Consider the following 26914-nt stretch of genomic DNA (forward strand, 5'->3'; position numbering starts at 1 on the left):
AAAAATACTTTTAATTTTCCTCCTCTTTATTTTAGAAACAAAATTATATAAGATTTGTGAGACTACCGCAAGTATTCTGACTCATAGAAAACGTGAGAATCTAGAGCTACAAAATTCTGTAGTATTAGCTAGACTCAGAAGGATTTTATCATTGGATTTTCTATGGTACAATGAGTCAAATGAGTTTTCTGGTAGTTAAAATATGGGCAAGAGTGCATCGACTTGAGGAGTTTTAATTTAGCTTTTTTCCCCCCAAATCCTCCCCACACAACAAGGTCACAACACAGCAGTCTCATTTAAATAAATAGCAATTTCCACGTGGAAAAATTCATCTGCTTAGTATAAAGGAGATTTTAAACCTTTAAAATACACACAGCCAATATAATCATCCTGGGAAGTATGGGAGGCCACAGTCCAGACAAGCCAAAGCAGTGAGGAATCTACAATCAACGTGCCTGGAACTTTACCGAGAAGCTGTTCTGGCTGAAGCCCAGGCTGTGGTATCACCAGACAAGAAGAACTTTCTAGGGCACTGTCTCTTCCCCTGCTAAACTATTTATATTTGAATTTTTCTGGGGATATGGCTTGAATTACGTTCTTGTACTCAGCATCATTTCATTAACTACTATTTACCGAGGAACTACTAGATAGTGTTGAGTCAAACAGATTTGTTCAAATCTCAGTTACTGTCTGACGGTCTTAGGGACTGAGGATATTTAAATTGTGTTCACTTAACATATCACACACACACACACACACACACACACAATGGAATACCATTCAGCCATAAAAAAGAAAGAAATCTTGCTTTTTGCAACACCATGGGTGGACCTTGAGAGCATTATGCCAAGTGAGATAAGTCAAACAGAGAAAGAAAAATAGGGTATGAACCCACTTACACGTGGAATCTAAAAAAAGCCAGATTCATAGAAATAGAGAACTGATGGTTACCAGGGGTTGTGTGTAGGGGAAATGGATACATGATGTTAAAGGAACAGACTTGCAGCTAGTACATCAATAAGTCCTGGAGACCTAATGTACAACATAGTGATTATAGTCAACAATACTATAGTATAAACTTCAAAGTTGTTAAGAGCCCATATCTTTTTTTTTTTTTTTTTTTGCGGTACGCAGGCCTCTCACTGTTGTGACCTTTCCCATTGCGGAGCACAGGCTCCAGACGCACAGGCTCAGCGGCCATGGCTCACGGGCCCAGCTGCTCCGCATGTGGGATCTTCTTGGACCGGGGCACGAACCCGCGTCCCCTGCGTCGGCAGGCGGACTCCCAACCACTGCGCCACCAGGGAAGCCCAAGAGCCCATATCTTAAAAGTTCTCAACACACACACACACACACACAAAGGTAATTATGTGAGGGGACAGAGGTATTAACTAAGCTTATTGTGATAATCATGTCACAATATATAGTATCAAATTGTCATGTTGTACACCTTAAGTTTACATAGGTCATATGTCAATAAGATCTCAATAAACCTGGAAAAATATCAAATTCACCTGATGGGAAAGATGACCAGCTGATCTAGGCTGCATTCCTTCCATTTAATTTTTTAAAATTAAATTAAAAAATTTGAAAATTAATCTAAAAATATAAAAAATTTTAATGGAAAATATAGAAAATCAAAACATTAAAAAAGTTAAAACATCTAAAAATCCTTTACAAAAAAGCTTCCCTCTGAGCTTTTGAGAAGAGGTTTCCTGTGAGTGGCACGTCAGTGCTGCACTGTTTCTCTTACCTGGAGAAATGTCTTGGCCCATAACCGTGACCTGACTTTCAGGACAGCGCTTTCTCCTCCCCCTAGTTGTCCCACTGCACAGGAGATTTGTAAGCACTCGATATTTGTACAATTCTGCAAAAAACAACAGCAGTAGTGACGAACCAGTGTCTTTAAATTGTGGTAGAGAATCAACACCGAAGTCAGTTTATTTACATTTTGTTTCCTCAGAAGTCATCCCTTAATCCATAAACTTTAAAGAACAAGTACACTGAAATGATCAAGAAAAAACACAGTTTGGCAGGAAAGATGCATCAATGTTAATGGTAATGTAGAGCTAAAACGGAACATAAAATACAACATAAAATTTAAGCTCTGTTCTAAGGACTTTAAAACAATCTTCCCACATCAGTGACTGAACTGCTGTTTCATATTATCAGAACTTGGGAAGATATTTCTTATAGACAATCACAACACCTGACCCTGGACTAAGTAAATCCTGAAAAAGCTTCAGAAGAAGGTCCATGAGTCCATTATCTCAGAGACCCAATGATATTAAGCCATTGACAGGTATTTGTTCCATAGCATTATTCTATCTAAGTTACTTCCTGGTTATGAGGCAGAATCTCCTACAAGTTCCATCCATTAAGCTGCATTTATTTACTTATTTATTTATAATTTTTATTGGAATATAGTTGATTTACAATGTTGTGTTAGTTTCAGGTGTACAGCAAAGTGAATCAGCTATATACATACATATATCCACTCTGTTTTAGATTCTTTTCCCATATAGGTCACCGCAGAGTATTGAGTAGAGTTCCCTGTGCTATACAGTAGGTTCTTATTAGTTATCTATTTTATATACAGTAGTGTGTATATGTCAATCCCAATCTCCCAGTTTATCCCTCGCCCACCTCTTTCCCCCCTAGTAACCATAAGTTTGTTTTCTACATCTGTGACTCTATTTCCCTTTTGTAAATAAATTCATTTGTACCATTTTTTTAGATTCCACATATACTAAGCTGTTTTTAAACTAGTCTGTAGGGTTGCCTAACTTATAATGGGTAACTTATTATATGAAATGCATATTCCTAGAAAGAGTTCATTATGATGACATTCTATCGAATTGTGCTTTTCTGATTGGATCCCAATATGTAAATCAATGGACACCTCGCAATTCATTTTCTGTGTGCCCGTGGATAGGATGATACTTCTCGAATTGACCCCCTCACTGACCTGGATTTATCTTGTGGATCGTGCTTTATTCATTTTCCACCTCTCAAGCACTGATGCTCAGTAAGCATCAGTTTATTGGATATTATGTGAAGGAGTGGACTGAGGCATCTCACTTTAATGACACTGATAAACCACAGAGCAACCTGAGGAATGTACTATTGATACAATTAGAAACTGTTTTTGGACTTCCCTGGTGGTCCAGTGGTTAGGACTCTGCCCTTCCACTGCAAGGGGCACGGGTTTGATCCCTGGTCAGGGAAGTTTCCACGTGCGGTGTGGCCAAAAAATAAAACGTAATTCTCAACTTAAAAAAATGGTTTGAAAAAAAATAAAAACCTTTTCTGAGAACCTCAGAATTCTCCAAAACCAAAGCAGTCAGGATTGTGTATCTGATAAAGTCCAGTAAGGCCAGATTTCTCTAAGACGTTTCCAAATACAGGTGGGCTGGGCCGTTCTGGTTCCACTAGCTGAGTGCTGAGAGGTTTGGGGCCTTGTGCCTTGAGCAGGAGCAGGGATCTCAAAGTTCTACAGTTTGTGCCCCTTGTGAGGACTCTCCTGTTTGCCTGTGCTCCGTTACTGACGTGCTGTGTATCATCAATCCCACCCTCTGGAGGCAAAAGAGGGGAGTCAGAAGGAGGTAATTCTCGTAAACTCCCTGGGATGGTGGTCCCTGTTAGCTAGCTCTGTTGGAGGGTTTTTGGAGAAGGTGATGCTCAGGATGAATCTTGAAGGGCGAGGAAGAGTTACTTAGCAGTATGAGGTGAGGAGGGCATGGTTCTCCTGTATAAGACCAGGGCATGTTCAGAAGAGAGGAGAAAAGGGTATTTGGGGGGTGGGGTGGGCAGGTGGAAATGAGATAGGAATGAGGTAAAGTCTAGGTGGTAAAGAATCTTCCTATTTGCTAAGAAGTTTCAGTTTGATTCAGAAGGTCCCGGGAAGCCCCTGAAGCATTTTAAGCCAGGGATCTAATCATGTTTGTATTTTAGGGGACGGGTGGTAGGTGAGGAAGAATGGAGGGAGAAGAGTGGGAGGCAAGGAGGTTGATAAAGGCCAAGTGAGAAATGGCCAGAGTCCAAGTGAGAAATGTGGGGCCCTGAACTGACGCAGTGGGACTGGAGAGAGGAAGATGAATTCTAGAGAAGTTTAGGAAGTAGAATAGATCCTTGGTGACTAATCAAATGTTGGGACAAAGGAGAGAGAGGGATGGGGGAGCTCTTTTGTTTGGGGGATTGAATGAATGGGTACTGGCTTTCCTGAGATTGGGAATGCTAGAGAAGAGGCACATTTCGGGGGGGTCATGGAGACAGTTTTGCACATGTTGGGGCTGGGGTCGATCAGACATCCAGATGGACCTATACAGTGTAGAGTGTAGTCAGGAGGGGCTAAGATGGCAGAAGGCACACCTAGGCCTGACTGGAGTCACACAAGGGTCACACAAGAAATTTCTCTAAAAGAGCAAAATCAATGGGAGAGAAGAGGAGGGGGCTGAGGATGGAATCCTGAGGCACAGGAGCATTTAGGGATGGGCAGAAGAGAAGTCGGTGAAAAATTCCAAGAAGGGGCAAGCCAGAAGGCAGGAAGAGAACCAGAAGAGAATGTTGTGGGGATGGCAAGAGATGAGATGATTTCAAGAAGTGGTCAAGAGTATCATATGCTGAGGAGGGTCAGAAAGATAAGGTTTCTGTACGCTGAGTAGTGAAAGGGAGGAAAAGAAAGCTTGGAGAGGAGGAGATGGGATGAAAAGTACAAAAGCAGCGGGGACCCAAGATGAGAAAGGCAAGGATATTCTTAGGCGGAGGAGAAATTATAGTTCCATGTTAACAGATACAGATTTTTCCTATGCAAATTGGAAATTATGATCCCAACACAGGATGCTGGCATTTTGCACTTTCAAATTCCTAATCAGAAATGGTATTCAGTAAGTTGTTTTTAACTAAACAAAAACCGTAGGAGGTCTTATTTAGCTTTTGATTTTAAAATAAACTTTGCATAATCACTCTCTATCCCGAACTGTTTTGACTTGAGGACATGGGGAGGTGGATGATTTGCAATTTTTGAACCAATAAGAGAGAAAGGGAATAAAACATGAGTTAGCAAAATCAGATATGGAAATAAAGGATCGCCTTGCTCTCATCTGTAAATAATACGTTTCTACGATATTCAGAGGTTAAAAATTGTCTTGTATTAAAAAGCTTTAATGAGACAGAGAAGGAGGGAAAAAATCTGACCTTACAACAGAAGTGAATAAAATATTCAAAGGAATTTTAGTTATTGAACTTCATTGCCTCAGCGTATGCATGAGAAATACAACAAAGTGGAAAATGGAAAATATATTTGAATCTTGATTTTCCAAATTGTTGGTTCCCATAGGTTTGGACATTGGTTCGCCAGAGGGCTTTCTCATTGGCACTGAATATGAGAATTCTATAGCTGTCAGTTATTGTTTTCTTTTTTTAAAAAAAATCAAGAAAAAGAGGGAGAGGACTCAAATCAATAAAATTAGAAATGAAAAAGGAGAAGTTACAACAGACACTGCAGAAATACAAAGCATCCTAAGAGACTACTACAAGCAACTCTATGCCAGTAAAATGGACAACCTGGAAGAAATGGACAAATACTTAGAAAGGTATAACCTTCCAAGACTGAACCAGGAAGAAACAGAAAATATGAACAGACCAATCACAAGTAATGAAATTGAAACTGTGAATAAAAATCTTCCAACAAACAGAAGTCCAGGACCAGATGGCTTCACAGGTGAATTCTATCAAACATTTAGAGAAGAGCTAACACCCATCCTTCTCAAACTCTTCCAAAAACTTGCAGAGGAAGGAACACTCCCAAACTCATTCTATGAGGCCACCATCACCCTGATACCAAAACCAGACAAAGATACTACAAAAAGAGAAAATTACAGACCAATATCACTGATGAATATAGATGCAAAAATCCTCAACAAAATACTAGCAAACAGAATCCAACAACACATTAAAAGGATCATACACCACGATCAAGTGGGATTTATCCCAGGGATGCAAGGATTCCTCAATATACACAAATCAATCAATGTGATACACCATATTAACAAACTGAAGGATAAAAACCATATGATCATCTCAATAGATACAGAAAAAGCTTTTGACAAAATTCAACACCCATTTATGATAAAAAAACTCTCCAGAAAGTGGGCATAGAAGGAACCTACCTCAACATAATAAAGGTCATATACGACAAACCCACAGCAAACGTCATTCTCAATGGTGAAGAACCGAAAGCATTTCCTCTAAGATCAGGAACAAGACAAGGATGTCCACTCTCACCACTGTCATTCAACATAGTTTTGGAAGTCCTAGCCACGGTGATCAGAGAAGAAAAAGAAATAAAAGGAATACAAATTGGAAAAGAAGAAGTAAAACTGTCACTGTTTGCAGATGACATGATACTATACATAGAGAATCCTAAAGATGCCACCAGAAAACTACTAGAGCTAATCAATGAATTTGGTAAAGTTGCAGGATACAAAATTAATGCACAGAAATCTCTTGCATTCCTATACACTAATGATGAAAAATCTGAAAGAGAAATGAAGGAAACACTCCCATTTACCAATGCAACAAAAAGAATAAAATACCTAGGAATGAACCTACCTAGGGAGACAAAAGACCTGTATACAGAAAACTATAAGACACTGATGAAAGAAATTAAAGATGATACAAACAAATGGAGAGATATACCATGTTCCTGGATTGGAAGAATCAACATTGTGAAAATGACTATACTACCTAAAGCAATCTACAGATTCAGTGCAATCCCTATCAAACTACCAATGGCATTTTTTACAGAATTAGAAAAAAAATCTTAAAATTTATATGGAGACAAAAAAGACCCCGAATAGCCAAAGCATTCTTGAGGGAACAAAACAGAGCTGGAGGAATCAGACTCCCTGACTTCAGACTATATTACAAAGCTACAGTAATCAAGACAATATGGTATTGACAGAAAAACAGAAATATAGATCAATGGAACAGGCTAGAAAGCCCAGAGATAAACCCACGCACCTGTGGTCAACTAATCTGTGACAAAGGAGGCAAGGATATACAATGGAGAAAAGACAGTCTCTTCAATAAGTGGTGCTGGGAAAACTGGACAGCTACATGTAAAAGAATGAAATCAGAACACTCCCTATCCCCATACACAAAAATAAACTCAAAATGGATTAGAGACCTAAATGTAAGACCGAACACTATAAAACTCTTAGAGGAAAACATAGGAAGAACACTCTTTGACATAAATCACAGCAAGATCTTTTTTGATCTACCTCCTAGAGTAATAGAAATAAAACCAGAAATAAACGAATGGGACCTGATGAAACTTAAAAGCTTTTGCAAAGCAGAGGAAACTACAAACAAGACAAAAAGACAACCCTCAGAATGGGTGAAAATATTTGCAAATGAGTCAACGGACAAAGGCTTAATCTCCAAAATATATAAACAGCTCATGCAGCTCAGTATTAAAAGAACAAACAACCCAATCCAAAAATGGGCAGAAGACCTAAATAGACATTTCTCCAAAGAAGACATACAGATGGCCAAGAAGCACATGAAAAGCTGCTCAACATCACTAATTATTAGAGAAATGCAAATGAGAATGGGCATCATCAGAAAATCTACAAACAACAGATGCTGGAGAGGGTGTGGAGAAAAGGGAACCCTCTTGCACTGTTGGTAGGAATGTAAATTGATACAGCCACTATGCAGAACAGTATGGAGGTTCCTTAAAAAACTAAAAATAGAATTACCACCTGACCCAGCAATCTCACTACTGCGCATATACCCAGAGAAAACCATAATTCAAAAAGACACATGTACCCCAATGTTCATTGCAGCACTATTCACAATAGCCAGGTCATGGAAGCAACCTAAATGCCCATCAACAGATGAATGGATGAAGAAGATGTGGTACATATATACAATGGAATATTACTCAGCCATAAAAAGGAACGAAATTGGGTCATTTGTAGAGACATGGGTGAATCTAGAGACTGTTATAGAGAGTGAGGTAAGTCAGAAAGAGAAAAACAAATATTGTATATTAATGCATACATGTGGAACCTAGAAAAATGGTACCGATAACTGGTTTGCAAGGTAGAAATTGAGACACAGATGTAGAGAACAAACGTATGGACACCAAGGGGGAAAAGTGGTGGGGGGGTGGTGGTGTGATGAATTGGGCAATTGGGATTGACATTTATACACTAATACGTATAAAATAGATAACTAATGAGAACCTGCTGTATAAAAAAGATAAAATTCAAAAAAAAAGGAATTGAGGTATAATTGACATAGAATACGATTTGTTTCAGGTGTACAATGAAATGATTCAATATTTGTACATATTGTGAAATGAGCACCACAATAAGTCTACCTAACACCCATCACCACGCATAGTTACATAATTTTTTTTTCTTGTGATGAGCACTTTTAAGCTCTACTCTCTCAGCAACTTTCAAATATGCAGTACGGTATTATTAATTGTAGTAACCATGCTGTACCTTACAACCTCATAACTTAAATCATTGTTTTCTGTTCTGTCATTCTTCCTGGAAACTTTTAAAAAATAATAATATTAGTTTTATTAATTTATCCTAAACTGCATAGCATATAGGTTCCCTACTCTTATGTTTTGAAAAATATTACAGTGCCATAAAAATTTACAGGAACTTGAGTCATATCTGCCAACTGCCATAGCTTTTTGCCATGTAATTGCAGGTACTTCTGTCAATATTATAATAAATGTTCCTCTCTTGATTTAAGTTTAACTGATTATGTTAGACTTGCTCCTTGCACTTTGTGGCCATGTCCGTGTTTGAAACTGTTTGTATGGTCAAGATGAAATAAATACATGTCAGAGCATGTTCAAGACATACATTTTCACTAATTAAATTTTTATTGTCTTTTCAGTGGGATCTGGGGAAGAAAACTAGGCAAATACATGTGTCCAGTCTGTCATCCTGACTTGAAAAATTCTGTTTTATACTGCTATTTTTCTGTATATTTGGTTACTTTTTGCCCTACCCATCCCTATGTGTCTCTACTTGTGAAGCGCTGGGAGATTATGTTGGTTTTATTATCGTTTGTTACAATGATCAAAGATTCTTGAGACAGTACACTCATATGTCAGGTCTGGCATAAATTTTTTAAAAAGACATACATTGAAAGAAACCACAACATTTTAACCTTTTTTACACATACAACCAGTGGCATTAACATTCACATTGGAATGAGTGGGAAAACTGAATCTAAAATGCTGAGTTATGGGACTTCCCTCTCCGTCCACTGGTTAAGACTCCGTACTTCCACTGCAGGGGACAGGGGCTTGAAACTTGGTCCAGGAGCTAAGATAAAATAGTGCATGACACGCAGCGTGGCCAGAAAAAAAAGCTGAGTCATGAAGGCTGTCCACAGTTTCACGAAGGGCTGACTAAGCTCAGGCTAGATCCACCACAGACCCCACTGCTTTGGGCCCAGGAAATCTGCAAATACTATCCTCGATTCTTCCACTGGAGCAGAGAATTGTGAGAGTCAGGAATGGACACCCCAAGGACCCACTGCATGGGCAGTGTTCCAGGCTCACTTCAAACTCTCACCAGTTCAGTGTCTGGGGACGGGCTGATGACTGAATCTTTGTCTTCTTGAAATGCATGAAAGGTCACCTTTTATGTTTTCATTGTTATTTCTCTCCTGTGGCCCCCAGGGCAGGTTCAGAAGAGTGAAAAGGTTATATTACAAAAAAAAAAAAAAAAAAAAAAGTAGTTGCTTTCACACCTACAATACGTACTGCCCAAAATTTGGGCGTATCTGAGCCTGGGAGGGGACTGAAAAGCAGTACTTGAAGTTAAAACCACGTGCATTTGCGAATTCTGTCCAATCCAAAATCTGCGCACTGAGACAACTCACCAGGATCTTGGCGGGGCTCTGTCTGTGAGGCTCCAGCGCAGGCACGTCTCTCTTCCTGACCAGATGAGGGATGGTGGAGTTTCGCAAAAAGGCGCTCAGCTCGGGGGTGTCTTCGGCGGGGGCAGCGGGCTGCAAAGAGCGAGCCAGAAACAGCATATCAGGTACATGAGCGCTCGGCACCTTTTCACTTGCCTTGAGTGCTAGGCAATTTTTTTTTTTCTTGACTGTGATTCACCTGAGAATTCAGACCCGTTCTCATTGACCAGCAGCATACGCATCAGCAAGAGGAACCACACTGGCGGCAAACAAGCCTTTCCATTCTCCACTTATAGGAATCCCTGAAGCCCGGGGAATGCACTCCTGGAAAGTCTATCTTTATAAGCATAAGATTTTAAGCAGAAGTGATTTCCCCGTAAGGGCAGAGAGGGTGGAAGTGACTTTCTAAGCGTGAGCTGTCATTTTCCCATTACTTTGCTCTCATTGTCGATCAGGGAACCGAGGGATATTCTGTGTGGTGAGATGCATCCTGAGGTGGCAGAAAAGTGAGGTGCTGATGGTGGGGAAACAGCCAGATGTGGTCAAGGACTTGGGCGTGTCTGGGCCCCAAACCCTGTAGCTGTTAAGTAGTGCTCCCTCAGGAGAGAGCTGTGTTGCAATGAACATGACTCTTCCCTAGCACACCACGTGAGCAGTGTGCCATGATGGAGCTTGTTTTCAGCCCTGAGTTTGTTTTGCAAGTGTTCCAGAACTTACGATGTTATCTCAGGCTCCATGCTGGCCCTATCTGATCACCGAATAAATATTTTGAGAATTCCAGTAAATCACACCTAGTATCCCATTAAAATTCTTTATTTTAGACCGACTGAATATAAAACCTAATTTTTTGCTCCCCACTACCTGTCCCTGACAGCACATCTTCTTTTGCCCAGTCTTTTTTTTTGTAGTCACAGGAAGAATCCTAGTATGCTCGTCTCCGTGGAATGAAAAAAGATATGCCTACACTGCAGCTGAAATGATAGGGCTCATCATGTCCTAAGAACCTAGAAAAATCTACTGGATAAACAGAAAGATAGAGTCCAGGCTTCTTGGTATGACACAGCCCCCTATATGCTGACCTCCCTCTGCTGCACCAGCCTCCCCCTTCATCAAGAGGCCCGGGCATCCTGCTTCCCAGCAAGCAGAACGACGCTCCACTCCTGCCCTGCACCAGGCTGACTCCCTGAGGCCTGTCTGATGTTCCAGATGATGGCTGTGCTCTCCTTCAGCACCTGTCAAGCTGTACAGTCACTGTCTGCCAACTGGTGTGAGTTGCCCCATGAGAAAATGTCAAGTGAGAAGCATAGAGTCATATATAACATCCAACAAATATCAGAAAAAAAAAAAAGAGGAAGGAGACCCAGCCGGGAAAAGTCACGGGGGGAAATCAGATGTAGGAGACAACCCAGGAAAGTGATTCTGCAGCAGCCTCAGGAAAAGAAAGTTGCAGAAATAGTGACTGATGGGCTAGATTCTTTGCTGTTCCTCCCATGGACAGGTTAGGGTCTAATCCCCCCCTTAAGCCTGGGCTGGCTTCAGGGACTTGCTTGACCAAAAGAATGTAGCAGAAAAGAAAAATAAGTGACTAAGAATGTTAAATCCTGCCGAGGAATAAAGAAAGGTTAGGACTAAAAGGATTCACTGAATTTGTCACTTAAGAAAGTATGGACATACGATCCAGCAACTCCACTTCTGGATAGTCACCCGAAGAAAACAAAAACACTAACTGGGAAAGCTATCTGCACTCATGTTCAGTGCAACACTGTTTGCAATAGCCAAACCTGGAAGCAACCTAAGTGTCCACCAGCGGATGAATGGACAAAGAAATTGTGCTAAACGTATACAACGATATACAATGCAGAATTATTCAGCCACAAAAAAGAAGGAAGTCCTGCCATTTGTGACAACACGGATGGACCTTGAGGGCAATATGTTCAGTGAAATAAGACACAGAAAGACCTTATGATCTTACTTACAAGTGAAATCTAAAAAAACAAAAACAAAAACAATCACGAAACAAACTTATCAGAGCATAGATTGGTGGTTGTGAGAGGTGAGGGTCAGTGGTGGGTGAAATGGGTGAAGGGGATCAAAAAGTACAAATCTCAGTTATAAAGTAAGTCAGTCCTGGGGATGTAATGTATAGCATGGTGGCTATAAGTAACAACAGTGTAGTGTATATCTGAAAACTGCTAAGAGAGTACATCTTAAAAGTTCTCATCCCAAGGGAAAAAAATTTGTAAATCTATAAAGTGATGGATGTTAACCAGACATCATGATCATTTTGCAATAGATACAAATATCGAATCATTATGTTGTACATCTGAATACAACAAAATGTTATATGTCAATTATATCTCAATTAAAAAAAAACAAAGAAAGAAGGTATGGATGCCCTTTCCTGAGGAGGGGATTGATATAGGTGGAAACTGAACCACAGAAGCTAAAGAATGAATGGGTTTAGAGAAATGGATAATTATTTGAAGAAGTATGAAATTAAATCTCAATCTTATTCTCATATTAACTAATTCCTAACGGCTAAGAGATGAGATGCAGCTTCATCCTCCAAATAAGAAAGCACTGGAACAAAGCAAAATAAAACATGAATATTCTTAGCAGCTATTTATAAGGGAGACAAAAGATAGTAGCATAAAGCTTTAAGGGCATAAAGAGGATGCTGGTTTAAAAGTTATGACATTTATACAAAAGACCACTGGACAGTTTTTTAAAAATGATGTAGAGCTATGTAGTAATTTAGAAAGATATAAGATGTTAGTAAGAGGAAAAGGCAGGTTACAAAATTGCACACGTAATACGATTTTTTTAAATGGCTGTTTATTTACATTGTGCGTCAGAAATAGGACTATTCAGAACAGCCATCTAATTGTTAGGCAGTGGTGGAGTCTTAATGATATTAAGGAAGTTTTGCTAATTACTTTTTAGGTATGATAATGGAATTATGGATTTCTAAAGAGTGTCCTTAATTATTGGCAATATACAATGAAATGTTTATGGGTGAAGTGAAAAAATAATGCATCAATAAATAGAAAATATAACAGTAAGTGGGTGGTGACATTACTGGAAATTAAATATTTTCTTCTTTATCTTTTTACGTCTTGCCTGATATATTCCTATGATGGACGTTTAGTACCTCTTAAGATGAAAACCAAAAAAATTATAATAAGAGTAAAAGAGAAATAAGGAAGTAGGGGTAGCAAGCTTGGCTAACAGTGGAAGGGAAAAGAAATCCGTTCTTGTAAGAGGATACAGAGGCAAGTTATTTGCTTATTGTTTGTTTTGAAGATGGAGGAAATAAGTAACGTTATAGGCTCCAAGGAAGGAGCTAGTAGAGAGGAGGTTGCAGATACAGGAAACGGGGAATAGTCAATGCAGCAAAGTTAAATTTGGAACTGGGAGAACTTTCCTCTGAAAGTGCTGGAGAGGAGCTAAGAATGAGGGAGAGATGATTGGAAGGTGTGTGTGTGGGTGGGAGGCGGGCGGTGAGGAGGGATTTGGGATGGGAAATGGGTCATTTGAAGACTGTCTCGCTTTAAGGTCACCTGCTAATAGTAGTGATGTTCAAGAGACTGGATAGGAGGTACGGGGAGAGGAGTGAAGGTCTGGAGAAGCCGGTTGAGGAGAGCTGGAGGGAGAGACCATCAGATGGCAGAGGCGAGTCTGCAGATGCTGCGGCCCAATGAGCACGAGCCGCCCTCGGTCTGCAGCAAGCCTGCAGGCTAAGTGGTCGAGAAGCCAAAATCTGGGAGGGTGCAGGGACTCGGAAAGGATAGAGGACAAGGGAGGCGAAGTAAGGGAGCTTGTCCAAGAATGTTTTAACCAGCTCATCGTGGATTCCAGGCTTGGCAGGAAAGAAAGCACGGCCAAAGGCAGCCTTGGGAGTCGGGTGGGTGGACTGACTCAGAGAACGTTTTCATATCAAGGAAGAAAAGGGCTAGTGGAGAAAGGAAGTGAGGAGAAATAGAAAAGCAGGAGATTGATTTAGAGTCTTGGATGCTGAACTGAATATTTCAGAGGTCAGGTAGCTAGAGGTGATGTTCAGAGCACTGGGGTGATGAGGTGCCTGGGAGTGGGGTGAGGGTCAGCCCCATGGCCTTTGCAGCATTCCAGGACAATGGCAGGTGAGCCATGAGTTAGCTCAGGGATACTCAGTGGTGGAGAATCTGATAGAGAAACCTTTACAGCGTAAGATTAAAACTTGAGCTTAGACAGAAAATTCAGAATTGTGGAAATCTTTAAGATTCCCTTATATGTTTTCCATCATACACTCTGTGTGTGTGTGTGTGTGTGTGTGTGTGTGTGTGTGTAATTTTTGCTTTGAGATTTGTTATGTCCAATTTCTTCTTTTTTTAATAGGTCACTGGGAGACTTGTTAACTTTGTAAGTAACCAAACTATAGAGCAGAGATGCTGGAAAGAACTAGGGCATATTTTTTATTCCCAAGGTGTAGCCTAGTAGTAGTAGTAGTAGTAGCTGTAGTAAAATAATAACCCAAAGAGAAGAAAACTCTTCAGCTTCCTGTGTGTTCCTATCAGATGCAGCTTGTGCACAGATAAAGTTATGACACAACCTATTGTGGTGGTCCCTGGTGTACCGTTTCTCACAAATATTTCTAAGTGGTCTCTCGGTAAAACAAAGGACTTTCTCTGAGCTAGAGAATGAACGTATGACGCAGCAGGGGTTGGCTGATAAAATGTGTTTCTTTCTTTTAGTGACACTGTTTTACAAACAGAGGAATGCCACGCTAAACACCATCATCAGAAAGTCTTCCAATGGCTCGCAACACAGTTTTCTCAAATGGCATTCCAGAAATTATTTCCAAGGACAAAACAAAATACAACCCAAAAAACAAGGTAGAAGTTATCCAAGAAATGTAAACAGTTAGTTAAAGGCTATTTTCCAGATGAATTTTCAGAGCCTGTTTCACAATGGATCATGAACCCATAAGTCAAGTTTTTCCTTAATCTGAAACCCTTAGGGGTGAGGGAGGCTGGCCCCTTAGCGCCCATGTTAGGCGGACTTCCAGTTCAGGGTAATGTTTGCTAAGTGCTGTGCAAGCTGGTGGTAAACACTCATGTATCTTCTTTAGAACAAACATGAAAATTGCTTCTTCCTGCAATAAGGAAACGATTGTTAGCAATATGGCTCTCTCCCCAGGGCTAGTCTGAATCTGACCCCAACAGGAGTTTTCTATTTTCATAAATCTTCACAAACTCTTACTCTAGGATAGGTTGAAATTTACAGATTAAAGGGATACTGTGTGGCTGGAATGTGCAATGCAGTTGGAAACGCAGCTTTGGAAGAAGAGTTGGGTGACATTAGATTAAGGGCTCTGTGGATCCAAACAAACGCAACACACACTCTGTTTTCAACTTGTTTGTCATTTGCCTTTGTATTTCGGATATTCCTAGTCCACAAGGGGCGGCACCCTTCTCTCCTGTGACACTTTGCCTGTAATTAAATCGAAACAGACAAGTCCAAGGGGTCGGTCCACCATGTCATTTTCTTTAAGACATAAATGTTCAGGATTTGTTGGGAGAGAAAAAAACCACAGCTGTTTTTTAACCTCCTGAACAGTTCATGCAAAGCATAACTGAAAGAATCAGTTCACTCCTTTGGTGATTTTGAAGCTTAGTTGTTGGACATGTGTTTTTACCTTCTGAAATATACATGAGAACTTGAAGACCATCTTAAAGAGAAGGTAAGGCAAAGAGAAATAGACCTCAGAAAGTATGTCTTTGGTGGCTGAAAATTGGCCATGTGATAAGTAACACTACTACAGGTGGTGTTATAAGTAACAGGTGAATGAAATTCCTCTATCAGAGAGAGCAGGAGAGAAAGGAGAGAGAGAGGAGAGAGGAGAGAGGGAGGGGAGAGAGAGAGGGGGAGGGAAGGGCGGGGGAGAGAGGGAGGGGAGAGAGAGGGGGAGAGAGGGAGGGGAGAGAGGGAGGGGAGGGGGGAGGGAAGGGGGGAGAGAAGGAGGGGAGAGAGGGAGGAGGAGGGAAGGGTGAGGGAGAGAGAGGGAAAGAGAGACAGAGAGAGAGAGAGTTGGGCTGGGAGCTGCTGACCTACGAAGTACCAAGTGTCCTGCACTCTGAATTAACAAGAAGCGGTAGCACATGGAGGCAGTTATGAAGGAAGAAAATTCTCTTAAGGATAAGACAAAACTGTGCAAGTTTGCCAAGCCACTGTCTGATTTAAAAAAGCAATTTGCAGGGCTGTAATCCCTGATGAACAGTTTCTGTGTTTCTGCTTTCCATGTCTGCACTCTCTGGTTGTAATTTGGACTTCCTGTGGGAGCGATCTTGTTCGAGAGATCGGTTCTCAGTGGTAACTTCCTGCTTTCCGCGGCTCCAAAGACAGTTCTTTCTACCTTGGCTTTCTCTCTTGCTATCAGTTGTCCTAGTCCAGTCCCCATGAGATCATTTTTACCTCAGGATTCTCCCTTCTTGAACTCAGCCCCAGAACATTCTACTGTGATCTTAACGCAGGTTGGATTTGACCACCTTGTTTGTTTTGCTCTCTGGGCACAGTCTTACGATCCGTAGCTCTGTGTCCCAGCATCTCGTACTTGGCCGTTCCTGACAAAATCTTGCCAATTAAAAAAATTCTTTACTCTCTATGCAAATTTGCTTCCTTAATCGTGTTTACTTTTTCAACTTCATCTTATTGAGAGATTGTAGCCTGTTTGAAGGACTCTCCCAACCCTAGGATAGAGTCCACCAAAATAAGAAAATTGGTAGTTTGAAATCATTATTTTACTGCCTTTAGAATAGTTGAGAAATACTTTACCCAATTCTAAAATTTTATTCCAAGAAGGATCTGGAACGAATTAGATTTAATGGATTGTTGGAATGCTGCAGACAGTTGAAGGTTTCAGAATATTTCAGATGGTAGGATGTGGGGAAATGGCCGCCTCCAAACCCTCTGTCCCTGCCCTAGACCATGGAGTCTGGAAGTAGAAACTTCACGGCCACCTGCTTCTGCCCCCAGGCTTGTAGAAGACAGAGAAATGAAGTGGAACTATCATGGGAGGAACAGAAAACCAGAGACCACAGCCTTTTCATTGGAGTTGGGAGTGAAAGCCGGGGTGACAGTGACACTCCCAAGTGCCACCCCTCATGCTTGCTTGAGCTGCACTCCGCAAGTGTCTGTGCACCTCAGTCAAGCTTTTTCTGAAGCCCATCATCTCCCCGGGCTTCTTTCTACCCCCATGCTCAGACGTTTGAACAGTGTCAGAAAGCAGGCTGAGTGGGTCCCCGCGCAGGCTAACATGAGGCAAGCACTTACAGATAAAAACCTCACGCCCTTCTGAATGTGTCCTCCCTGCCCGCAACCCTAATTTAGTTGTCGATGCTCTGTACTTGGGTAACAAATGAGTGGGATGTGGGTGAGATCTTGTGCCCACTTTCTCCTAAGACAGTCACAGGTCTTAGGAGAACACGGACATGGTGGTGGCTTTCCAACGTGGTCAGTGTCTCCTCTTCAAACCTTGTGGACATTCGGGTAACTCATGGGATAACCAAACAGTACACTTCCTGTTAGAGCTGAACCCGGTCAGGCCTACTTGCACTTGGAGGCTGAAGTGAGGAGAGTGCATTTGGAAGGCATACTTAATTTATAGGTGGGTTGTATTTCAGAAGGTTTTCAGCCTTGAATGTTTGGCACTCAGAATACCTTCGTCTTTAGAAATGATGTTTTAAATGGTGATTCAGTTCTCGGGCCAGCCCACAAGAAAATCTACTTTATCCACAGTATGGCTTTGATGCATACAATTAAGTATTTGCAATAAAAAATAAAGCCAGGGCAGTTGCTAGGTGAGTAATTTTTAAAAATAGGAAAAAAATGGTTGTGTTAAGTACATTACATTAAATGCTGATAGACTTAATTAGAGTGAAGCCTTGTGGAGATTCTGCGGAGGATATCTGGGGAATTTCAAAGGTTTTAGAGTTGGGGGCATTGGCTCCTTAAAGTGGGTGGCCTAGAAAATGTTTCAGAGGAAATCCGATGGTTTCCAATTCATAAGCCAATCTCCTGAGAACTTGTGAGAGTTGGAAAGAGTCAGTGAAGGAGAGAGCTATTTTCTGTGGTAAGTGGATAAAAGTGAAAATATACATGGGAGAAGCGGACTAAAAAATTGTATGTGAACACAAGAGGAAGGGATTTTTTGTGAAAGGAAATCAACTGAATGGCTGAAGAGGAAAACATGGTGGGGAACTCTGGAAATCCTCTGGAAGAAATTTCAGGAAGTTGAGGTGGTGGTTCCTCCTCTGATAGGTCCATGGTTGGGACATTTTGGTGGCTGATCCAGTGGAGACTGGAGCATCCTCAGAAAAGACTGGTAGATGCAGAGGTTTTAGAGACACTCACCACCTATCCCTCTACTCATAAAGAAATTGTAGAACCACATAGTAAGGAATTGTACATTCGTCCACCCATAGGTAAGATTTAATACTGTGGTTTGATTCTGCCTATGTGAATGTATTTCTGTGGTTTGATCCTGCCCATGTGAATATATTTCTGTGGTTTGATCCTGCCTATACGAATATATGTCTGTGGTTTGACCCTGCCTATGCGAATATATTTCTGTGGTTTGACCCTACCTCTGCGAATATATTTCTGTGGTTTGACCCTGCCTATGCGAATATATTTCTGTGGTTTGATCCTGCCTGTGCAAATATATCTCTGTGGTTTGATTCTGCCTATGCGAATACATTTCTGTCTCCTTTTTCCTTATACCATATCCACCCCCTCTCTGCTCCCCAGTTAAAGAACTAAGTTTCTATAAAAATTAGATAGTTTAAAATAAAACTATCTATACTCCAATTAAAAAAAAAACCCTGGCAATTAGCTTTGATGCAAGAATCTGAAATCGATATGAGATTTAAAAGTTTACCTGGCCTATTCTTTTGACAACAACAAGATATAATAAATAATTTGCTAATTTCCAATTCATATTTAAGACAAAGAATAGACTGTTTAGCTTTGCATTATCCAGAAAGAAAGAAATTGCCAAGTAAATTAATAGTGACTTCACCAAGAAACTATTTAATATCTTAAGAGGAAAGTAATTTCCAAGTACTCTCAACTGTTTATAGCTACTCATATAAAAATTGATTATCAAGTTTTAAAATCTATTTATTGATAAAAGCTCATTTAGACTCTTTGGGTCATACTTGTTAAATACAGGTAAAAGTACTTTGAGAACCTGAAAGTAGTAACCTTTCAAGTTTTCCATGAATTCAGAATTTCAAGAATTCACAACTTGTTATACTTAGTTATTTTAGCATGCTCTTACTTTCTATTGTAATCAAATCTTATATTCAGTTTCTACAGATGGAGTTTTATAAAATAAGCATAACTGAGTTGCATTTTAAAAAGTACTAGCCTCAGAAAGATTTTTAATCAAAGTCTATACTTTAAGAAATAACTGGCTAGCAGGGAATGCAGGTAATGGGGACATACTCCCACCCAGTTTGCACGAATCTGCCAATGTTTAAGGCTAGTTATCTATTGGTACCATTACAGCCAGTGTAAACGTTTGTTAAATTGCAACAAAGAAAAAAATAACTCACCACCAACACACTGCACCAAGTTACATAATATATACAAATATATAGAAATAGTGTCAGATACACACTAAGCATTAAACTCAAAGAGAGTTAGAAACCTTCTGCATAATCATGTGCTCCAAGAATCTCAGGACTGAAATAGGGTCTCAGGTAACTGCAGAACAAGAGATGTGAACGTTTTCATTACTTAGATGTTATCTATTAACATTTAAAGATACTATTTTCTAATAAGCTACTGTCCTTGAAGATGTTAAAATTATCTCAGTGAAGAACAAAGAGAGAGGAAATGGGGTGGGGCGGGGGAAGGATGCCAAGGAGGAAGTATTTTAAATAATTTTGTGGAATACAAGTGGCCTTATTTATTAGTTCCCCATGAAGAATGAGGCTTGTTGCCCCACAAATCCGTGAATACTGGACCTCCTTTCAATCTTCCTCTCTTTGAATAAAAGGCATGTTGGGTTGAAGAAGAAATCCTTTCATAATGTCAGTGCCCCAGTGCCACTGGTTGAGAACAGAGGCGGACCTGCGTTCCGGATGATTGAATTAGTATTTCCCAAAGCCCGCCTTCTGCTCATCGTGTCCCTGCCAGTACTAGAGAGTGTTAATGAAGTTCTCTTTTGAGGACATCTCATTAACAAGGGATTTTTTTTTTTCCATTCAAATGTGACATTTTCAAGGGCTTACACTCATTAATTTCTTTCCTTCCCAGAAGGAACCCAAAGCCAGATTTGGGTTTTAATCTGGACAGAATCAGCTCTGTGGATGCTTGAGGTCCTGGGTAGTGCAAGTGTGACTCACAGACCAGCAGATGGTGATGGGGTTGGGGGTCTGCAGAGAGGCAGAACCTCAGACCCCCTCCAGACCCTGTGTCTTACAGAGACCTCCAGGTGATTCGGATGTGCTTAGAGTTTGAGAAGCCCTGACCTAGGTGCCTAGGGGGTTCTCAGGGCATTAAGATGGCCTTTGGCAAATTATCGCATCTCACTACTTGCTATTGGCAACATCTGGAAAAGCCCATTTTGGCAAAGACCCTTATGTTTTTTGGCAATATACCAAAAAAGACTTTATAAATAGCATTTTGTACAAATTCTCCAAAACATGACATGGGGTCTATTTCTGATTTGGCTTTAGTCATGCTGCTAGTCAAACCATATGTAAGAGGTAATATCGAAAGAGGCTAAATGAATGACAGATTACCATGAGCAATAAAACCAGGAGAAACTGAAGTTTTCTGGGAGTGATATTTTAAGTTAGATCTGGTATTTTACCTATAACAGTAAAAGCAAAGATCTGATCAGTTATCACTGAAGTAACATAATTACTTTGCTTTTTATTTTTAGTAAGCCACTGTTTGTATTTTCTCCTTACCATGAAAAATAGAGCCAAGCTGCTGGTTAGACAAGGCTTCTTACCTTTATATCCTGTGGGTTGATATCAGGATTTGTTTGACATCGCAGAGGTCCCAGAGTTTGAATATGAAAAATGTAGAGGAGAAATTCGTCCCGGGCAGAGAAGGGCCAGCCCACCTCCAGGAGGGTATCACTGATGGTGCTTGGTCCAATATTGTGCAGCTACAAGCAAGGAGCACATCATGGAATGGTTAGCACAAGGCAGCAAGATGAAATCAAACTCCATAGACTCTGGACCTCTTCTAAAGAAGCCTTTATTTTGGCTTTAAGTCAAAGCCAAAATATGGACTTTGACCATGAAAACAGGAAGACAGAGTCTCTATAAGCAAGAGGAGTTCTGAAAGCAAAAGATGAGCTGATGCTGAGAGAAGACGATTCAATCTGTGAAGCTCTAAGGGTAGAGTTCCTTTGCAAAGACCAGATTCACCATGTCTGATAATTGTGCAGTTTACCTTACATTTGCATTAATCTAATCACAGTGCTGGGAATGCCATTTTAATTATCTGCTTTCTAAACTTGGTTATTCTTTCTTTACATCGAAATCGGCCCCTTTCCTGACTACTGATTTGTCAATTGCAACCATATGCGATGCACTTTCTCTCACCCTCTGGAAAAATGGCTATCCATCAAATACCAGAGATGGTCCGGGCTCACCACAGTTCACTTCAAGTGTGCATTTCAAAGCTGAGCCCCTTCTGTTTTAATCAACGAATCTCAAGGAAAGAAACGCCACAGTGCATAAGGAGATGAACATTTCGAACACAAGAATCCTATACTTGCAGGACACAAAACATTAAGTGGATTTAAATTTACTGTGGTTTTCAAAAATTCACTTCAAAGTTAGCTGGGACCTTTTGTCTTTTTTTTTTCACAGTTCTGACAGCTGTAATGATCCAGAAAACAATTTATTATTGGTTTTGCTTATTAGGTGGCGTGTTTAATTCACATTATCAAAGCAACATGGCATCCTGTGATAAAAGTATATTTTGAGACAAGAGATTAGCCTGTAAGAAATGTTCAACGATTACTTTTGGCACTACTGGTTATTACCCTAAAATTTTATGATCCATTTTGCTCAGATTAGAAACAGGGCTGCCCTGAGAATGATTGAGTTTGAATGTTTTCAGACTTTAAAATTTCACCATTCTTAAGGAGAAACTAGTGCACACAAGGTTTAATAAATTATTTGACAATAATTTTTCTTCCAGCTAGGTTCTTAATCTGAATGGCCTTGGGGACTGTGTTATCCTTTTGTTATCAAGAGAGCTTAAGCCAAAGCTTTGATCCAGCTTTGGACAGGGCTTCTGATTCTGGACCACAGGTTGGGCAGATGGCAGGCTTTCATGTTGACACTGCACAGGAGCTGATGCTTCTTCCCCATATATGTAAACAGCTCATCAGTTTTGAAATGGCTTTATTGTTATCCTTAGAGAATGCTATTCATGTCCCTTGTAGCTTGAGATGAAAGTCACAGAATTATTGGGTCAGCGGCATGCATGACACAAGAAAGGGATAGGGAGCATTGACCAAGAAGGAACCTCAAACAGAAAATGGCTTGTAACATCATTTTCACCAGATTTCCATTCCTGGCCCCTTGAAGATGAACAGGAAAAACTGTTCTCCACTGATAGCATTTACTTTATTTAAAGAAAAAAAAAGAACAACTATTAAACTAACCCTTTACTATATCTTGGTTTCTAACTATAAAAAAATTTAAATGTTTCATATAATGTGTTCACAAAGCTCTTCCCTATAAACAGTTTAACACTTGAAGTGGGATCAGATCATCAGGGCTTTATCAGGAGCTCGTGGTTTGCTTCTGAAAAATCAGTGGACTATTTTAAATCTCAGAATAAGGTACATGTCTGATTGGGGTTAGTCGAACGAACAGTAAAATTATTCTTACCTATCTACCATCCGCCCACATTATATATGCATTTTGGGGGCTACAATTGTGAATAATCCATACAGTTTTCTCTGTCTGGTAACTTCTGGTTGGTGACCCTTTCGTTGAAGAGGTGGGTGGGTTTTAAAAATAGCTGAAAATGTAGGAAGAAGTGAAAGTCTAGGGAGCTAGTCATTTTTAGAAGTAGGCTGTCCAAACATTAAAAGAGAGGAAATAAAGAGCATTTAAAAATGAACAGGAGCAAGATAAAATGTTTCTCACTGTATAATGGCTCTCGCCACTAAAAAGCAAGTGACGGTAGAGTGGTTACTTAACAGGACACTCCCAGCACCCACTGCAATATGAGAGCAAATGAGGACAAATCTAGGCAGGATATAAACAGCTCCGACCTCAGATTGGTGTCTTTTATTATTACTAAAGAGCGTAAGGACAAACCCTGAACGCAATTTCAACAGAGACAACGGCTACCTCATAAATATGTTCCACCAATGGTCCAACTCCCTCCTCCTTGCGGGGCTTCTCTTCCGGTTCCCAGTTACGAATGGGCAGAACGATCTGCGGAGGGTGGGATACCCTGAAACATGGAATGTGACGTCAATGGCTGGTGTTGGCACATGTAAAGAACGCTTCACTTGTGTGGAGTACATTAACAGCGGCGGCAAAGAGTGACTGTCAGTTTATTTGAATAGATATTTCCCGCAAGGAAAAAAGTAGTGAAAGTTTTGTTCAGCAAAATCACTAATAGGTAAGGGTCTGAAACATCTCTTAATTAACTGGTCTCTAGCTCAGATTGACTATTTTATAGCATCTCCTCTCTTGGGCACTAGGGGGCAGAGCAGAGAGCATGCCTGAGCTGAGATGGATAATTTCACATATACATACGTAAATACATACATCTATCTATAGAGCCTGTGTTAAGTGTGTGTGCACAGGGTCTATAATCCATGCTTTATGCCATAGCAAGAAATGGGACATTTTTGTGGATAAAAATCTAGACTTCTGTGTGGTGTGTTAAATGTCCAGTTGTGACGAAATACCGTTTCTAGTTAAATACTTCAGAGCGGAAAAGTGGCCACTTGTATATTTCTCCTTCTTAGATTTCTCTGGCTTTCCATGAACGCAGGCATACCTCTCACAAGGCCAGGCCCAGAGCCAAAATAAAGCCTGATCAAGTTCTAGAGTTATTTTATAGATAACTGAAAGCGTGAGACAGAGTGAGAGAATGTGAGAGTTACATGGTAGAATCATGTAAGTAGGATATCAACTTGTTACATAGGTATTTTTGCCTGCTACTTACACCTAGAAAGGGAGAACGTGGCATCATTCCATATTAAAAATTGATTGCAAACTAAATTGTTATTGTTATATAATCTTAAGAAGGATAATTCCCCCCAAACAATGCTTTCTAGCAGTTTTTAGGTGAAAGGTATCTTTAAAAGAATTCTCAGACCTTTAGCTAACTTCAGCAGAAAACATCTCTTGGCAATCCGAAGTCTTAAATGCCCTTTTAAGAGTACCCAGTAATTAGCACAGCCTTTAGCAACTTCAGATGTTATCTTTTGGGTAATGTCTTTCTAAAGCAGAAAGCAAAATGCATTGGGTTAAATTCTGACCCTAGGGCAAATAATTTAATTTCTGTGTGTCTCTATTTCCTCATCTGGAAAATTTTGATAAAACCCTGGGTTGTACACTACAAATGATTGGAAAACATGTCAAATACTTTTGGTCAAAGTCAATTTGGCTTCATTCTCTCCTTGGGGTGGATGGGAGACGTCCATTTTTTTAAACTGACAACCCACAGAAATGTTTCTAAATTGTAAAGCCCTTTGCATTCATCCTACATGTACCACTAGTAATTAAAAAGTGCAGAGCACGGCCTTCTGGACTGACGCTTTACCGTTTTCTACGTGTAGATCAGTTTGTGATTATGCCACGCTCCCCTTTCTGACTTGATTTGATTAAACCACGTTTGGATCAGTCATAGGGGACGTGGTGAGGAGAAGAGAAGATGGCAGGGTGATTTCATCAGAGGGATGCCCAGAGAGCTTGGGCTTCCATTCCCAAAGGATCTTGACAACCTCACCACCCAAAGCTTTACTTTGCTCTCAGTTTAGCCACAGAGAGTTGGTTCCATGCTCTACATCCGTTGTGAGGCTCTAGGGAAACTTTATTTATTTTGGTATAGAGAAGAAAAAAAATACAGAATAGAAGCTGAGCCCGTTTTCTCTGAAAATGTTTATTCCTATGGTCATCAATCCTGTAGCACTGGTCATAAATTTCCTAGGACCAGAGAGTCCTAAATTTAGACCTTGGCAGGTACTGTGGAGACAATGTGCTCAAACTTCCTCATTTTATACATGAAAATAAAACTGATGACCAAAAATGTAGGGGGTTGGTTGCACGTGAAGACGAGGGCTCAGGTTTACTAAGCACTATTCGCTCTATTTCCAATTTACAGTGCTCTATGGGGGCCATTAGGTTGCGGTGGTTTTAGTAAACACAACTTAAAGAAACTTCCTGGCCCATTTGTGTAGCAAAATAAAATAGAAATCTATAAAGAAATACACAGTCTATCACAGGGCATGGGAAAAATTCAAAAAGTATGGTTCATAAAAATCAGTTATATATCCTCTAAGATCTTTTCAAATCTAGGTAAACCACAGACAAAGAATGGCTCCCTAAATATTCCCAACTATATAAGTGAAATGTTTATTGTCTTCAAAGTTATTAAGAAAGAAGATGGCGAGTGAGGAAGAAAAAAAGAGAATGTGAAGAACTAATTAGCCTAAGAGGTACAGCCAGTGTAGTAACCTAACAACCCGTACTGAATGGTCTTCACATTCTTAGACAGAGCGTTATTCCACGGAGACCCTCGAGACCCTCGAGTTACTCAGTGGTAACACTGGACATGACGAGGGGATTTAAGGGGAAGCAAGGAGTTCGGTTTTTTACAAGTTAAAGTCTATATGTTATCAGGGAGTTCAAATCTAATGATTTGGTTGTGTGGTGTGAGCCCTATTTGCATAATCCCATTTCCAATCCCTATTAGTCCCAAATAGCAAAGACTATCATTTATTGTATAGAACAATAATGTGTAGGTTGGCTATAGCTGCTATAGACAGTATCTATGTAAATCATGGTTATCCATGATTGCAGTCTCTCTTAACACAAACCTACTCAGTCCTGATTATTTTGCCAAGGATACAATTTTATTTTTATTTTGTTAAGAATTTTTTTTATTGAAGTATAGTTGATTTACAATGTTGTGTTAGTTTCTGGTGCACAGCAAAGTGACTCAGTTACACATATATGTGTGTGTGTGTGTATATATATATATACTTTTTCATACTCTTTTCCATTACAGTTTATATTGAATATAGTTCTGTGTGCTATGCAGTAGGACCTTGTTGTTTATCGAGGACACAATTTTATTACTGTTTGTGAGCTCAATACTATGTGTGCTGCCTCTTGTAGCCAAATTTACTTCTCTGCAGGTGTGTGCTAAATTAATCCTTTGTACCAACAAATGACGTGTAAATCTGCTTAAAGACAGTGTTGACATTATCTGGCTTTGAAACAAATGGGACAATTTGCAATACTTTATTTTTCCCCATTCGAAGAAATAAATCCATTTGAGTTTATTTTTAAAATTATAAAAACAACAGTAAATTTTAGAAAAGAATTATTAGCTAAAATATGTTGGAATAAACACTGTTGGCCAAGAAGAGAATTAGATTTTCTTGAAGACGGAACATGGAAGGTTTTCAACGCACTAGCTGTTTTCTCTTTGAAGAATTAAACATTGGAACAAATATTTTTGCTGAGTACTTGGAGGAAAGAGCTTTACTTTGCAAAATGGTTAAAAAAAACCCTTTATCTTAGAGAATAAACTGTGGAAAATTGTTGGATATTAATCTAGCAATGAAAATAACTGCACCTACATGAGAAACCCAATTTTAATGACCTGTTTTGATCATTGGTAAAACAAATAGAAAGTTTCCTTCTTTTTTTACTTAGAAACACTGATGTCATAAGTGATGGCAGAAATATAA

The 26914-nt window shown here is 39.9% G+C and overlaps 1 protein-coding gene across 1 annotated transcript in view; it reads right to left on the reverse strand.

The window, feature by feature from the left end:
* Nucleotides 1-26914, reverse strand: part of ITGA8 (integrin subunit alpha 8) — a 179813-nt gene that overhangs the window by 26398 nt on the left and 126501 nt on the right. The window contains exons 24-27 of the mRNA XM_060006296.1: nucleotides 23331-23436; nucleotides 20960-21118; nucleotides 9922-10050; nucleotides 1754-1867 (exon numbers count right to left, since the gene is read on the reverse strand). Coding sequence (XP_059862279.1) covers nucleotides 1754-1867; nucleotides 9922-10050; nucleotides 20960-21118; nucleotides 23331-23436 — 508 coding nt within the window. The remainder of the gene's footprint in view (nucleotides 1-1753; nucleotides 1868-9921; nucleotides 10051-20959; nucleotides 21119-23330; nucleotides 23437-26914) is intronic.

The sequence above is a fragment of the Delphinus delphis genome, chromosome 2 (assembly GCF_949987515.2).
Source record: "Delphinus delphis chromosome 2, mDelDel1.2, whole genome shotgun sequence".
In the NCBI taxonomy this organism is placed as follows: Eukaryota; Metazoa; Chordata; class Mammalia; order Artiodactyla; family Delphinidae; genus Delphinus; species Delphinus delphis.